This window comes from Lagenorhynchus albirostris, chromosome 9 (genome assembly GCF_949774975.1).
Source record: "Lagenorhynchus albirostris chromosome 9, mLagAlb1.1, whole genome shotgun sequence".
In the NCBI taxonomy this organism is placed as follows: Eukaryota; Metazoa; Chordata; class Mammalia; order Artiodactyla; family Delphinidae; genus Lagenorhynchus; species Lagenorhynchus albirostris.
In genome coordinates this window covers 99,619,564-99,634,225 of record NC_083103.1, presented here as the reverse complement: position 1 = coordinate 99,634,225, position 14,662 = coordinate 99,619,564, and the positions used below count along the sequence as shown (strand labels likewise).

The window sequence follows — 14,662 nt, the reverse complement described above, 5'->3', positions numbered from 1 at the left end:
GGATTAGGAAGGCCTCCGCCCTGGGCTCTCTGTAAGACTGCAGTGGGATGCTGCTGAGATTGCTACCTCTGCCTCTCACCCTCATCCCCCAGGGCCTGGTAGGGACCGCCAGTCAACCAGTCCTCCAGGCCCCCTTGGTCTGTACCCCGTCCCACCTAACCTCATCCTTCACTCCCCCTCCAGCTCCCAGCGTTAATATAACCTGTCCTGCTGGTTTGGTTGGGTTTTGTTGGGGCAGGGGATAAGGAAGATATTTTTTATACTAACTTGAAATGCATGGTTCTGTTTTGATTTTGCAAACTTCAATAAAGATACATTGTGTTTGTGTGGAAAGTGAGAGTCAAATCACCTTTTCAAGCTTGGAATTCCCAGGAGAAGCTGAGTCTCAGGATGATGCAAAAAGGACCCTGCCCAGGCGGTGGACCCAGAAGGGCTTCTCCGCACAGCCTCCAGCTTGGCTTACTGGCTCAGGATAGCTCTTCTAGAGTCTTTAAAAGGGTCGTTTGCTGTCAGGCAGTGGTGGAGAGGCACAAAGAGCTTGGGGCTGGGAGACCCTCACTCACTCTGAGCAGCAAGGGGATAAAATTGGTGACTCTCTGCGGGAGCTTGAGCACTCACAGCTCAGGTGTGCGTGCGCTTATCTCCTGTTTCCTCCTCAAGAGCAGAGGAGAAGAACCTGGCTTCTGCTCCTCTCCCAGACCACTGAATCCTTACCTGTCTTTTTGCCCGTCCAGCAGTGACCCCCCCCCATACTGGGGGGGAGCCAGGCACAGGATGTGGTGGCGGTGTGTCCACCCCAGTCCTGCCACACCTTTTCCTACCAAGGGTAGCAGCTCCTCCAGACCTCAGTTTCTCTGCCCGTGAAATGGGGTGGCTCTGGGAGGGGGGAGGGCTTGTAGTTTCCACGGAGACTCCTGCCTCAGCAAGTGGTGATAAAGGTGCCAAAGAAGGGATCTCAGAGGAGTACCTGGAAGAGGGGCTGAGGGGCTCAGAAGGAGCAAGACTCTGAAGAGGGTGGTAGGGCCCTGGCCTGGGGCTCAAGCTCACAGTGTGAGACCCCAAAGTGGTGACGTCATTTGCCAGCTCCCAGGTTATCAGAATGCCTCCCTCTTCCTCCTGCGTCACTCTTTCCCTACAGAGCACCAGTTCTGATCTCTCTCCTGTCCTGAAGTACCCACCCCAGGCCCAGCCCTTTCCCCAGAGCCTGACTGCTTCAGAAATTGGGGGGAGGGGGACAAAAGAAGGAAGTAGGGCTAGAATGATTCCTGTACTGGGGCCTGGAGGAGGGAGGAGCACTTCCTTACCTGAGGGCCAGGCCTCTCCCCTTGTTTGCTCTGAGATAGCCAGTCTCGCTGGGGCCCGGCACCAGGAGGCTGCCGTGTGGGCACTCGCTACCTTCTCCCAGAGCCAGACACCCAGACGGACCAAGAGCCGGCAGGACGCGGCCATGGCCTGGCTCCAGGGGCCCTTCCTCTGCGGAGCCCTGCTGGGCTGGGTCTGCTTGAGTGGTAAGGAGGGGGCCAGCGAACAGCGGTGGGAGGGGGCGGGGCCAGAGCCCGGGAGAAGACGTCGAAGGCCGCTGGGAGGGTGGAGGACAGAGGAGGCCGCTGGGCCAGCAGACAAGTTGGGCCTCTCGGGAGGGTGTAACCACCACCCGACTTTTGTTTTCCTTTCCCCGACAAGCACACCCTCAGACCGGGCCCAGTCTTGGCCCTTTCAGGTCCTTCCACCCGAAGAGCCGGTGGTGTGTGGGCTCCTCCCTCCTGGAAACCTCAGGCTTCAGGAAGGGAGGGATGGAGCGGAGGGAGTTGAGCCCCAGGGGAAGAAGGGCACCCCGGCCGCGTCACCTGAGCGCTTCTCCCGCCGGCCTTTCGGCCACTGCAGCCCCCGGGCTGGCCGTGGAGGTGAAGGTGCCCACCGAGCCCCTGAGCGCGCCGGTGGGCAAGACCGCCGAGCTGACGTGCAGCTACAGCACGTCGGTGGGAGACAACTTCGCCCTGGAGTGGAGCTTCGTGCAGCCTGGGAGGCCCGTCTCCTCGTCCCAACCCGTGAGCTGAGGGCACCCGCGCGGAATGGGGGGGCCCTCCTGCCTTTGGCGGGCTTGGCCAAGAGAGGCAGGAACAGGGGACCCACCCAGCGATGAGGGCGAGGGGGTCGGAGAGGGCGCATTTGTGGATCAGTATGCTTGGATGAAAAAGATCTTTCTAGATCTTCTTAGGAACGCAGTCTCCGTGAGGCTATATCACACATACAGCCCTGTGTATCCAGCCGCCTCCCCGAGTTCCTCCATGCAACCCCTGTACGTTAGTGCCGCTCCAGTGTCAGTTCATAAACCCACCAAGGCTAAGCGGTTGTGATTAAAAGCAGGATAAAAATGCTGCCCCCTCCGGGAATATTTGCTTCCCCTGCCCCCAGATTGAGAGCATGCTTAGCGGAAAGCAATGACTCTAGTTCATTCAGCACCTGGGAAGGGATGGTATTTGGCGACAGATAGACCTCCCTGGTTCTGGCTGCAGAGTATCAACTTCCCTGGCGGCCATAGGGAGGGGCTTCTAATACCCGCGTTGAAGAAAGACTACAGAGTTGACGCCAGGTGGCAAGAAGCACATATGTGTCTTCTGCTTCTCCCCAGATCCTGTACTTCACCAACGGCCAGCTGTATCCAACTGGTTCTAAGGCAGAGAGGGCCAGCCTGCTTCAGAACCCCCCCACAGGAGGAGTGGCCACCCTGAAACTGACTGATGTCCACCCCTCGGACACTGGAACCTACCTCTGTCACGTTAACAACCCGCCCGATTTCTACAGCAATGGGTTGGGGTTAATCAACCTCACTGTGCTGGGTGAGGCAGGCTGGGGACCCACCAGTCACCCACATAACCCGAAAGATTGCACTGGCCCTGCTCAATCCTCCCCTATCCTGATTTCCAGCCCAAGGGCACAACTGCACTGGGGACCCCGAAGCAAAATGCCTCCTTCCCAAAGTCCTCCAATCCTACCCCTGCTCCACCCTCCACAAAGAACGCCTCCTCCCTCAGTCGCTCCCACAGATAGGGATCTGAGTCATGCCCCCAACAGCTCCATCTTTGGGGGAACCTCCCATTTGTAGCTAGGTTTCTGTCCCTCTCTAGGTCAGTAGCAGAGAGGGGGAGTGCCCATCAAAGGAAAAAGGGTCCCTGTCACTAAGCACTAACTTTGTGTTCAGATCACCCATCTCACCCCAAACTAGAGCCTGCTTGGAGATGAGCAAACAGAAGAAACTATTAAAGGGGCTGGAGATGTTTAGATGGAAGAGAGAAGACTTAGGAGGTGGTGTATGACAGCAGCATTCAAATATCTGAAGGGCTGTCCTGGGGAGGAGAGTTTTTTTCATTTCTCTTTGTGGGCCTAGAGGGCAGGTATTGAGACCAACTGGGATATTACTAACACAGATTTTGGTTCAACATGAAGAAGAATTTTCTTAACAATCAGAATTTCCAATAGTGGAAATCATTTCCCTGGGATGCAGTGGTACGTGAATAGAGGTGGACCGCTACGTGGTAGGAGGTATTGAAGCAGGAAACCTAGCACTTCATGGGGGTGGGCTTAGAAGATGGCTAAGGTACTTCCTGTGATTTTTGCAGTGCCTCCCAATAGCCCCTCGTGCAGTCAGAGTGGTCAAACCTCCATGGGGGGCTCTACTGCATTGAGATGCAGCTCTTCCGAGGGAGCCCCCAGGCCAGTGTACAACTGGATCCGCCTTGGATCTTCTCCTACACCACCTCCCGGCAGCATGGTACAAGGTAAGGGCCCACACCACCTTCTTCAAGGAAGAAGGGACTCAGAACCTGGGCAAATCTGACCTCTAAACTCCACACGCCCACAGTACGAGTTCCAAGCTTGCAGGTATGAGACACACTGCTATACCTTTCCCCTGCTTCTTCCCTGGCTTCTGTTATTGTTCCCTCCTGTCTTCCTGTACAGTCTGTGGCTGCGTGGTCCCCGGAGCATTACTCAAGCTAAATGTACTTCTGATATCCTGGAAGAGAGTGGAAGGCAGGGGCATTCTATGATTCCCATTTGCCTATTTTGGGGGTCGGGATTCCTTTTAGATTTCTTGAGGGTCATGAATCATTTCCAAACTTCCTAGAGAGGAAGCCGAGGAAGAGTAGCATGGACTGGCTTGAATCATTTAGCCAGTTTCTTCAAGGAACCATGTGACTGTCTAAGAGCCTTGGCTTCCCAGCCTCCTCATGCTGGCTCCAGTGGCCTGGTTCTCCTCCCAGCCCCAGCAAGTCCCTTTATCAATCCAGAGAGCCCCCCAGATCACCTCCCAATGTGTGCTCTTCCTTCTAAAGGGAAGGTAAGAAGCAGCTTAGAAGAGCATTTGGGTCAGCTGAGAGCCACCCAGAGGGCACAGTTTCCAGCAATCAAGCCCTTTTCCCCCAACCAAGAACCTGACATCAGCCAGTAGACACCCCACCCCGATTCCACTGTGGTTTCTGAACCCTTCATGTGTGTGCTGTCTCCCCCTTCCCTGAAAAGGCAGCTGTGTAGTGTGGGAAGAGCACAGAAGTTGCAGTGGTTTTGACACTTTCTCTGTGGGTCGCCTTGGACAATTACTTTCCTTCTCTGAGCCAGTTTCCCCACTAATAGAATGAGGTTCGTCCCTTCCTGACAGGATTATTGTAAGATGAAATGAAATATGCTTTTGTCATAGTATAGCTCACTGTGAGTTGAATGAATGATGGAACACTTCCTCTTTACCCTCTAGATGAGGTGTCCGGCCGGCTCATTCTCACCAATCTCTCCCTGGCTTCCTCGGGCACCTACCGCTGTGTGGCCACCAACCAGATGGGCAGCGCATCCTGTGAGCTGACCCTCTCTGTGACTGGTAGGGGATGCTGGGCAAAGGCTGGGCTGGCAGGCCTGGGTTGGGGGTCTGCATGAAGCTATCTGAGGCACCAAGGAAGGTCTGCAGCTCTGAGGATCCTGTGTCTCCTAGAGCCTTCCAAAGGCCGAGTGGCCGGGGCTGTGATCGGGGTGCTGCTGGGCGTGCTCTTCCTGTCAGTTGCTGTGTTCTGCCTGATACGGTTCCAGAAAGACAGGAGGAAGAAGCCCAAGGAGACATACGGGGGTAGTGACCTACGGTGAGCAGGAGGGCTGAGGGCCGGTGCCGAGTGGGGAGAAAGGGCTTGGGTTAAGAGTTGGTGACTTCCGGGCTTCCCTGGTGGCGCAGTGGTTGAGAGTCTACCCGCCGATGCAGGGGACGCAGGTTCGTGCCCCAGTCCGGGAAGATCCCACATGTCGCGGAGCGGCTGGGCCCGTGAGCCATGGCCGCTGAGCCTGCGTGTCCGGAGCCTGTGCTCCGCAACGGGAGAGGCCACAGCAGTGAGAGGCCCGCGTATCGCAAAAAACAAAACAAAACAAAAAAGAGTTGGTGATTTCAGCCCTCAAACTCTGACACCTTTGTGGGGGGGCGGTCAGGGCACGGGGTGCTGCTCAGCCCTGGGCTTCTGTGGTAGGAGTGGCAGTACAGCCCGTGTAGTTGAGCGTGTGAGCGAAGTGTGCGGGGTGGAGGGCTTGGTTCATGAGCTGCCCTCACCTCCTCACACTTAGAAGAATTTTTACTTTTCACTATTTAAGGCCTTTTATACACATCGACGGGATGTGGAGGCCAGTTGTCTGTCCTGAGCACTCAGCTGAGTTTAGTCCTTGTGTGGGGGTTAGTAAGGAAAGGAGGGGCAAAAGCCGCCTGTCATCAACTTCAGCTGTCAGTCATGGGGTCCAGAATAGGGATCAGAGCAATATTTCTCCAAGTGTGGTCCTCAGATTACTCGAACAGAAGTCACCGGGAGCTTGTTAAACATGCAGATTCAAGCCACTTCCTATTCCTCCTGAAGCAGAATCTGTGTGTGTGTGTGTGTGTGTGTGTGTGTGTGTGTGTGTGTGTGTGTGTGTGTGTGTGTGTGTGTGTGTGTGTGTGTGTGTGTGTGTGTGTGTGTGTGTGTGTTGGGGTGATGGGGCCTGAAATCTTCATTTCACCAAAGTTCCACCATGATTCCTATGCAGAGTGAAAATTAGAAGTCCCTGGGTTAGAGGATGATGGTGCTCTGAGGGAGGCTTCCAGCCTTCACTAAGAATTGCCTATGTTTATCAGGGAGGATGCCACCGCACCTGGGATTTCTGAGCAAACTTCTGTGAGGGCCGATTCTAACAGTGGGCTCCTGGAGAGGCCTTCGTCTGCCAGCACTGTGACGACCACCAAGTCTAAGCTCCCTATGCTTGTCTGATTTCTCTCCCGATCCCTGAGGGGGGAATATCAAGAAGTAAAGCCTTTGGGTACCATACTGTCTCCTTCTTTCTGCCGGTATAGCAAATTCCTCTAGGCGGCCCAGAGGGTGTTACCGGTAAGGGAAGGAGCGGGCTTGAAGTCCCAGAAGGGATGCTGTAGGCGGGAAGTCTGGTTGGTTCCGAAGGTACGTTCTAACCTAGGTTCCTCTCCTCCCTTCCCCCTCTCCACCTCCACTTTTTGGTTCGGTCAAAGGAGATTGTTCAAAATTTCGAAAGGTGGCCTTGTGCACCCAAACTCCCTCCCCCCCGGCACCCTCTGAACACTTGGACATTCCTCTTTATTGTTCACATTCCAACCCAGCACGGTCACATGCACACACGGAGATAAAAACCCTCCCGGCCACAGCCCCAGGAGCCCGTGGGGGCGGGGCCAGCAGGAGCAGGGGCGGGGCCGCGGAAGACTCCTCCTACCGAGCCTCCCCCACACTCGGCCTTTGCAGAAACAAGCAGAGAGCTGGAGAGGCGGCTCTCGGGGTGCGCTGGGGAGAGGGGAGGGCAGATTACAGGCAGGTGTGGGGTTGGGGTGTGAAATGGGGACTTCCGATCACAGCAAGGGGTATCCGACACCATAAAAACCCTCCTCCCCTATCCAAAGTTCTGGGACTAAGCTGGGACGTGAACAGCGCAGAGAGGCACGGCGCCCCCTTTAGCTGCGCAGAGATCGAAAGGACTTTTTTTTGGAGTGTTTTTGGGCAACGGTTAGGGCGCCCTCCGCAGAGCGCGAAGGGAAGCGCACCGAGGCTGCGGAGGCAGAGCAGCATGCTGGGTGCGGGGAGAGGTGGGCGAGAAGCTAGAGAAGGAAGATTTGGGAGCGCGGAGATTGGGGTTAGGGTCGAAGGGAGGGCAAATGGGGACCATACTAGACTGGAGAACTAACTAAAAGGGCACGGCCTTGGTGAGTCCTCGACGGAGTCTGCCTCGGTGAGGGAGTCTCTGAGGACGCAGAGAGGGCTCCTGAAGCTGGCAGGTTGGTGGGAAGGAGAGGATCACAAACACGGCAGGGAAGTCTCGTCACTGCGAAGGGGACGTGGCATCCATCTCTCTTCGGGAACTGAGGAGAGAGAAGGTCTGAGCACCTGCCCTCTCCCAGTACTTCCTCTCCCCTCTCCTTCCTGAACCAGGAACCAGGGCGGGGAGCACCAGGGTGCCCCGGTCACCCGGAACTGCCCACCCGGAGTCACTGAGCTGAAATGAGCCCGCGGCCGGTACGTGTGAGACGCTGGGTGTTTATGGCCCCCGGCCGGGCTGGTCAAACGCGGGTGACTGGGTATCTGTGTCGGTCCAGGTGCGTCCCCGTCGCAGTCTCAGGCATCTCCAAGTGTCAGAAAGCCTGCAGGCGCAGGTGCATTTTCCCTGGCTGGGAGGAGGTGAGGGCGGGCGGAGGGAAGGGCTGGGGATTTGGTCCTTTCCTCCCACTCAGGGGTCCCACCCCGCTGCTTCGGAGTCGTATTCATTACCTTCGAAAATGCTCAGTTCTTTGGTCCGGGGCGGGGCAGCAGGCCGGGTGGAGAGAGAGAAACAGGTGAGCGCTCCAACCCGCGGCGTCCTCAGCCTCCTCCCACCCCCCGCACGTCTCAGATTTCTAGGTCCCCATCCTTCCACACCCCTCTCCACCCCCCAGCCGCCCTTAGTCTTCCTTGCTCCTTCGAGGGAGGGGGTCCGGGGTCGGGAAGGAGAGCCTGTGGCCCGCCTCACCTGGCCTAGTCTCCGCTGGGGCCGCCGCCCGCGCCTCCCCGGGCGCCCCCAGCTCCGCCAGGACCCCCGGGGCCCGGGCCCTTCCGGCCGCGCTCTCCGCTCTTTATCTTCTTCCGCGCCATGTGGCCCCGGAAACTCGCCTGGATTTTGGCAGCGGCCGCGTTGGCACCCGGATCGTCCAGCGGGATGTCTAGAATGTCGTCGTCCGGCTTGGAGCAGGCGCTCTCCTGGGGGGTGGGGGGGGGCGTCCTTGTGGGGTGACCGGGCCGAGGCCCCCCGAGGGTGGGGTAGGAGGAGAGTGTTGGGGGATTGAGACGAGGGCGACGCGGGAGTGGAAAGTGCAGAGAAGGGCTAAGGTAGGGCCTGTGTGTGTGCGTGTGTGTGTGTGTGTGTGTGTGTGTGTGTGTGTGTGTGTGTGTCTTCTGGGCAGCGGCAGGCAAAAAGGAAGGTTCAGGGTCAGGTGGACACAGTTGTGTTCCCAACTCAGGAAAGAGAAGTGCACGGTAGATGGGATACAAGACAGCCGGGTAGCCCTGAGTGAGCGAAGGCCCCTTGCCAGCAGCCGAGTTAGGGGAGCTGCCCAGCTGACCGGAGGGTGGGTTTGGAGGAGCACAGTAAACCACAGCAGGGACTCCTGGATGTGGCTGCCTTTCCCCCGTCCTCACAGGGTGCCTCCAGCTCAGAAGGGTCCCTTCTGAGTCCAGGATTCCCTGGGAGAGGGTTCAGAAGAATCAGCAGGCCAGTCCCTTCCCTAAGTAGAATCACACCAGAGCTCAAAGCTGGAGTTAGGGTGAGGATGGGGCTTACCCCTCAGCGACGCAGCCTCCCTCCACCCAGGGCTAGAGGCCAGAGACTGTTTTCCCATTGCCTCTCCATTTTGCACTGCTCCTCAGGATGTACTCAAACAGAAGAGAGATGGTCTGGAAGAAGCTACAGAGAAAAGGCTTCACTCCAAAAAAGGACAAAAGGAAAAGAGCAGGAGCAAGAAGCCCTTTCCATGATGTGCTCAAGAGAAAGAAAAGAATTATGACAATAGCTACCATTTAAGCCCTGCCCTGGTTCCCGGCACAGCATCACGGAGTTTTACAGATGTTATTTTATTTAGTCTTGGCAACAACTCTATGACGTACCTTTTATTGTTATCCCAGTTTACCCCTGATAAAACTGATTAGAGTGTGGAAACCATACCTGAGGTCATACAGGTATTTATCAGTGGACCAAAGAGTCAATCCTTTGTATGTCAGAGTCCAGAGTATATTTTTAACCCCTACGCTGCAGGTAAGCAAAGGCATTCAAGAAAAGGAACCAAGCTCCACCACTTGCTAACTGAGTGGTCTTGGGCAATTTTTCTAAGCTTTTCCTAACTCATTTCCTTCATCTGCAATCAGATAATAATATCTACCTCTGGGCTGTGGGGAAGAATAAACAATGTGATATGCAGAAAGCTTCTGGCATGATCTAGTTGGTCGATTAATGGTAGCTATTATGATTCCTTTAAATGATAGTGAGTTGATGTGAAAGAGCTGTTTTTGTAGGCTAAAGTGGTCATATAAAAACAATTTCATAGGGATCAACCTAAAAATAATGAGACCCACCCACAGGCTCCAGGTTTCTGTTTCCCCAGCAGCCTGCCCTAGCTGAGAATAGAAAGGGTTAGGGAATTGATGGGACTGATTTCAGAGTCGAGGCTCTGGAACGGAGAGGGCCTCAGCGCCCCCGCCCCCAGCCTGCCTCTCGCTTAGCGTTACTCACAGTGATGACGTGGGGTAGGAAGCAGAAGGGTACTGTGGAGTTAGAAGGGCATTTCTTCTTTGAACTGACCCTCTGGCTTCTAGGAATTTGCTTTTTTTTTTTTCGCCTGGGGACTTCCACTGCTTTCCCTGTACTTTGCTTCTCCGCAGAGGTCTCACGCAGTAGTAGTAATTCAGTTCTATTCCTTTCCCCTCGCTCTATCGCCCATCCGGTTCACAGAATTGGGATGGGTGTGCGTGGGGCCTCAGTGATCACTGCCCCAGCCCGGTCCTGTCCTAGGAGGCACAGATTTACATCCCAGATGCCCTAAGCCCAGGTTTACAAATGGCTTCCTCTCATATGGTTCCCAAGGCTGTCTTCATTTCCTGGGCTTCAGAGTTCCTCCGTTTGTGCTCAAGATGTCCACAATTGATTCAGCTTCGGTTAAGAGGAGTTATCAAGGGCCGGTGTGGTTGTGGCGGGGTCTGACACACTCTTTTTGTCTTTTCTGGGTCTAGTGCTCGCCCCTCGACATCTTAGCCCCCACTTAGAAACAGAAACAACCCTTTTTGGATCCTTGATTCTCAGAGCTCAAGCCTTTCTTGGGATGTCTCAGGGAATAGGGATGCTTCTTCTCAAAAGAGGACGATGATCAAGAAAACATTCCTGAGCCCCTCTCCTGGGCCAGCAGCTGTAGAGGTTGAGCGGAGGAAGGGGTACCTTCCCCCAAACATGCTAAGGCCCACCTGCGGCCACCACCCACCCAGCTGGATCCAGAGCAACAGACAGAGCCACCCTCAGCACGCTGCTCCTCCCCGGAATCAGCCCCCTCTCCCTCCAGCTGAATTCTCAGGGCAGAGCTGGAGGGACAGAAATAGAGGGACAGTAAAAGGAATCCGGGAAGGGTCATGGTGCCTGGGTTGGTGCCTTCCAAAGCCAAGATCTGATGGTGTATGCCTGAGAGCTCTGCATGAACTGGGGGGTTTGTAGGAGGGGGAGGGGGAGGGGGACAAAGGTGGGCAAAACACGAGCCATGGTTTCTGGTCCCAAATGGTCCCATCACTTCACCTCTGAGGGTCTCAATATCTTCAGCCACAACTAGAACTTGGCCTAGATGAATAGAGTCTCCTTCAGCTCCCAAATCCTAAAAGCTTTAAGAACGATCCCTGCCTACTGCTTGTTATATGCTGGGCCCTGTGTTAAGCGCTTTGCACACATTACCTCATTTAATTCCCATTTTACAGGTAAAGACACATCCTCAGAGACATTTTGTAACTTACCCAAGGTCACAGAGCTGACAAATAGTGATGGGATTCAGAAACCTGTGCTGTTAACCACTACCTCAGGGCAGGTAATTATTTCTATGAGTTCAGCTGGACCAAGTCAACTAGACCAAGCAAAAAATGGGTCCAAAAAAATGTTTCTTTGCCTTTTTATATTAAGTGACTTCAGGAAAGTCAGATATAAAGTCAGACTATGTAAATGGCAACAGATACATCTGAATCAACAGCTCTTGCTCTTATAAAAAAAAAGCGGATCTGTTTTCTTCTTCTCATTTCTGTTTGCGCCTCCTTACAAAGGAGAAAGAAGAAAATAAAGCAGGACACCAGGCTGGATGGTCAGCAAGGACAGCCCCAGAATGGAAGGTGAAGAGGGACCGGTCCCCACCCCCCAGATGTGCTCTGCTCTCTATGCATGTCCCAGCTGCTTCCCAGCGCTGAGCCCAGCCCTCCACAGAATGGGGTTGGGTAGGAAGATGCTCAGTGCCAGCCCTGCCCCTATGCTCTGCCCCGTTACCTCTTTTGGCCACCACGCCACCCCTTCCCGCCCCCGCCACAGCCTGACAATGGTGTTGTCTCTTGCTCAGTTCTTTAGCCCTGCAGACCCAGGACAGGGCCTGAAAGGGGAAGGCTCCTGTGTAGAGAATGTGCTGGAGGAGGTGACCCAGGGTGCTGGGCCACTGGGATAATTGTGCATTTGCCTCTTCTGTGCTGTTTGGGTGGGCAGCTTCTCCTTTTTTTAGGGGACACTTATTCCAACCACATCTACCAATCCCTCAGTATGGCCTTGTGGGCACCCAGGAGCATGGTCCAGGGCAGACCAGAGCCTACAGGCAGGGACACGACATCCTACTCTAATTAGTCCTGCAGGTACCAGGGGAGACAATTTACATTCCTTCCCTGGCTTCTTGGAGTCTTTGCTCTCTCACCTCCTTCCACTGACCATTCTTCCTACCTTCCCTTCCCCATCATTCTTACCATCTTGGCAGTATTTCCTCTCCCTTACATGTGTATCCAGATCCCACCATCCATTTATTTTCTCTGTTTTGTAAAATACTGCTGGGGGTGAGGAGCCCAGGAACCTCCATTAAGAGCCCATTCCTCCTTTCACAACCAAAAACTGCTTCCTGGGGAATAACAAACAGAGGAGAAAGCCTGGAAGAAAATATGTTATTAGAGCTTTCTCCAGGGGGTGGGATTGTAGATGATTGATGTGTTTCTTTTTTATACTTTTCTTTAGTTTTTAAATTTTTTTGTTATGACCATATTACCTTTATAATGAGGAAATATAGTAAATGTTTATAGGAGAGGTTAAATTACAGCTATTGGAATCAGACAAGGCTAGTGTCCCACCTCCACACTTAGAAGCAGTGCCTCCTTGGGCAAATCATTTAATCTTTCTAAACATCAGTTTGCACATCTGTAATATGGGGAAAATATCTACTTCACAGGGTTGTTGTGATGATTAAACATAAAATGTTAGGTACATGGTAAGCATTCACAAATTGACAACTATTATTTGTATTAATAAGAGTTAAACATCATAACAACCACCACAACCACTTGTCCCTAAGTTCTTTCTGCCTCTTGGCACCCAGACATAGGGAAGTCTCACCTCTTCTAAACTGGTCTATTCTTTCCTTCCAAACCTCACTTTTTTCCCTTTTCTAAGCAGGCAAAGTGATAACCTCTTGTATCATTAGCTGGGTTGACCAAACGGCTGAGAATACAAGACTTTGGAGTAGGACTTTCTCCATATGTAGGGGCTAAAAAAAAATAAAATATCAAATAAATGAACAAATAAATTGTATACATGCATGATCACTGCACTCCTCGACTGTACCAGCAGCCTGGTCCTGTACCAGGCGCTTTCATACCAGAGTACTTTAACAGCAACCCGCTCTGGCATTAGGTCTCCGTGTGGGCGCTGACAAATTGCAGACACTTCCTTCCCTCGCCAGCAGGGCTCTCTCGCGGTCACTTCACCCAGCCCCCTCCAGGGCTAGAAGGCATTGGAGGTCTGGCCAGTCCCTCCCCAGAACCACACGGACTAGGCTCTTTGCAACCCATCATCGCTACTAAGCTAACCAATAATAATTGACTATCTCACCGGCGCTGTACAGGGCGCGAGGGTCACGAGAGTCAACCTGTCAGCCCACCGACGGCGGCGGCAGTGGGATGGGGAATGGGGTGGGGGACGAAAGCCAGGGGAAAGGAGTCGCGGTAGTTTCGCTAGGAGACGGTTTCCAGCGTCACTCTGGGGGAAGTTCCTCTTCTCGTCTAACCTGCAGCTTCCCTGTTGCAGAGCCTTGCCGAGCTCCCAGACCAACCTAGACTGCCTGGCGGATGCGCGCCCAGACGCCCCCACGAGTTGGGGGACATTCTTCCTAGGGCTTTCAAGTCAGGCGGGCGCCTTCCACCACCCACCACCCACGTCTCAGCAGGCACCCTTACTGCTGCTAGGTCTTCTGCACCCACTTCCATCCCTCACTCGCCCTCCAGGGGCTTCTCGGGTGCCCCTTCCCCCAGGCCAAGCTGAGTGCCCGTCCCCCAGACCCTCTAACTTACGGTGCAGCAGTCCATGCTGGTGTTGGGGGCCCTTGTCTGGGACGGAGGCTGGCGCAGGGTGTCGGTGCGGTGCCGGGTGGGGACTCGGGCAGTGGGGAGGCAGCCGACCGGGGCCAAACCAGCCGCTCAGCTCTCGGGTCCTCTCTCCCGCGCTCGGCCCTGCGGGAAAAAGTAACCTGAGCCCTGCGGTCGAGAAGCCAATCAGGAGAAGCCTTCGGCAGGGTGGGCGGGGAGATTGGAGGGGGACCACGCCCCCTCCCGGCTCCCTCCGGCTCGCTCCCTCTCCTGCCCCAACCCCTCTGCCTACACACTTCCATCCATTCCTCCTACACACCCCATCCTCCCAAACTCACCGCCCCTGCTGCCGAGGCGGCAGACTGCCAGGCAGATGTATGCTGGCGCAGGCAGAAGGAGGACCCCGACATCCCGGGCACGAATACGCTCGCATCTGTGCACAGCATCCCTCCCACCCACATAGAGAAAAGCATGCACCCCTCACCCACCTCCCCACACTTCCACAACCTAGCTAGAGTCCCAAATATGGCTCCCTCCACCTTCCCTCCCCCTCAGTCCTCAAAGAAATGCCCCCTAAGACGTGCGGTTTAAAGGTATCGTCATCACTCTGCTGTGGAATGGAGAAGGTGGGCACACATAAACACAAAAGCTCACGCCTGTGCCCCACATGCCCATATATGATACTCCCCAGGCTCACTAAAACGTGCATTTCTTCAACATTCAGACACTACAGACACAGCCTGCAGAAATAACTACACAGACCTGGTACACACACTGAGCAGATACATGCAGATTCCCCGTTATGTGCACACACATGCACACATATCCACAGGCAATCACACTACCTGAAGTGTCTGCATTACGTATCTATCCATCCATCCATCTAAATGCCCTGCACTAAACAGACAAAATCATACATGCACAACACCCCTTGTATGTATTTATATATGGATGTGGGCACTCTTCCTTCCCACTCACTGAACCACACTCTCCCTCACCTCTTAATCTACTGTTTCTGAATACGACAAAAGCTGACCACTCTC

General features: G+C 54.4%; 2 protein-coding genes across 3 annotated transcripts; one reads left to right on the top strand and one right to left on the bottom strand.

The window, feature by feature from the left end:
• Window positions 1–31: 31 nt before the first annotated feature.
• Window positions 32–6,324, top strand: VSIG2 (V-set and immunoglobulin domain containing 2). Of its 2 annotated transcripts, XM_060160650.1 has the most exons (7): window positions 32–1,508; window positions 1,885–2,048; window positions 2,633–2,840; window positions 3,621–3,779; window positions 4,751–4,870; window positions 4,982–5,126; window positions 6,137–6,324. In XM_060160650.1, exons 1-7 carry the CDS (start codon window positions 1,100–1,102, stop codon window positions 6,267–6,269), a joined length of 1,338 nt encoding a protein of 445 aa, XP_060016633.1. In that variant the 5' UTR covers window positions 32–1,099; the 3' UTR covers window positions 6,270–6,324. The 2 variants fall into 2 exon arrangements, with proteins under 2 accessions (XP_060016633.1, XP_060016634.1); XM_060160651.1 differs by lacking the exon at window positions 4,982–5,126.
• A 267-nt stretch (window positions 6,325–6,591) lies between these two features.
• NRGN (neurogranin) lies at window positions 6,592–13,762 on the bottom strand. Its single transcript, XM_060160649.1, has 4 exons — window positions 13,605–13,762; window positions 8,026–8,252; window positions 7,788–7,805; window positions 6,592–7,381 (listed from the first exon to the last, which is right to left on the bottom strand). Exons 1-2 carry the CDS (start codon window positions 13,617–13,619, stop codon window positions 8,031–8,033), a joined length of 237 nt encoding a protein of 78 aa, XP_060016632.1. The 5' UTR covers window positions 13,620–13,762; the 3' UTR covers window positions 6,592–7,381; window positions 7,788–7,805; window positions 8,026–8,030.
• Window positions 13,763–14,662: the final 900 nt, after the last annotated feature.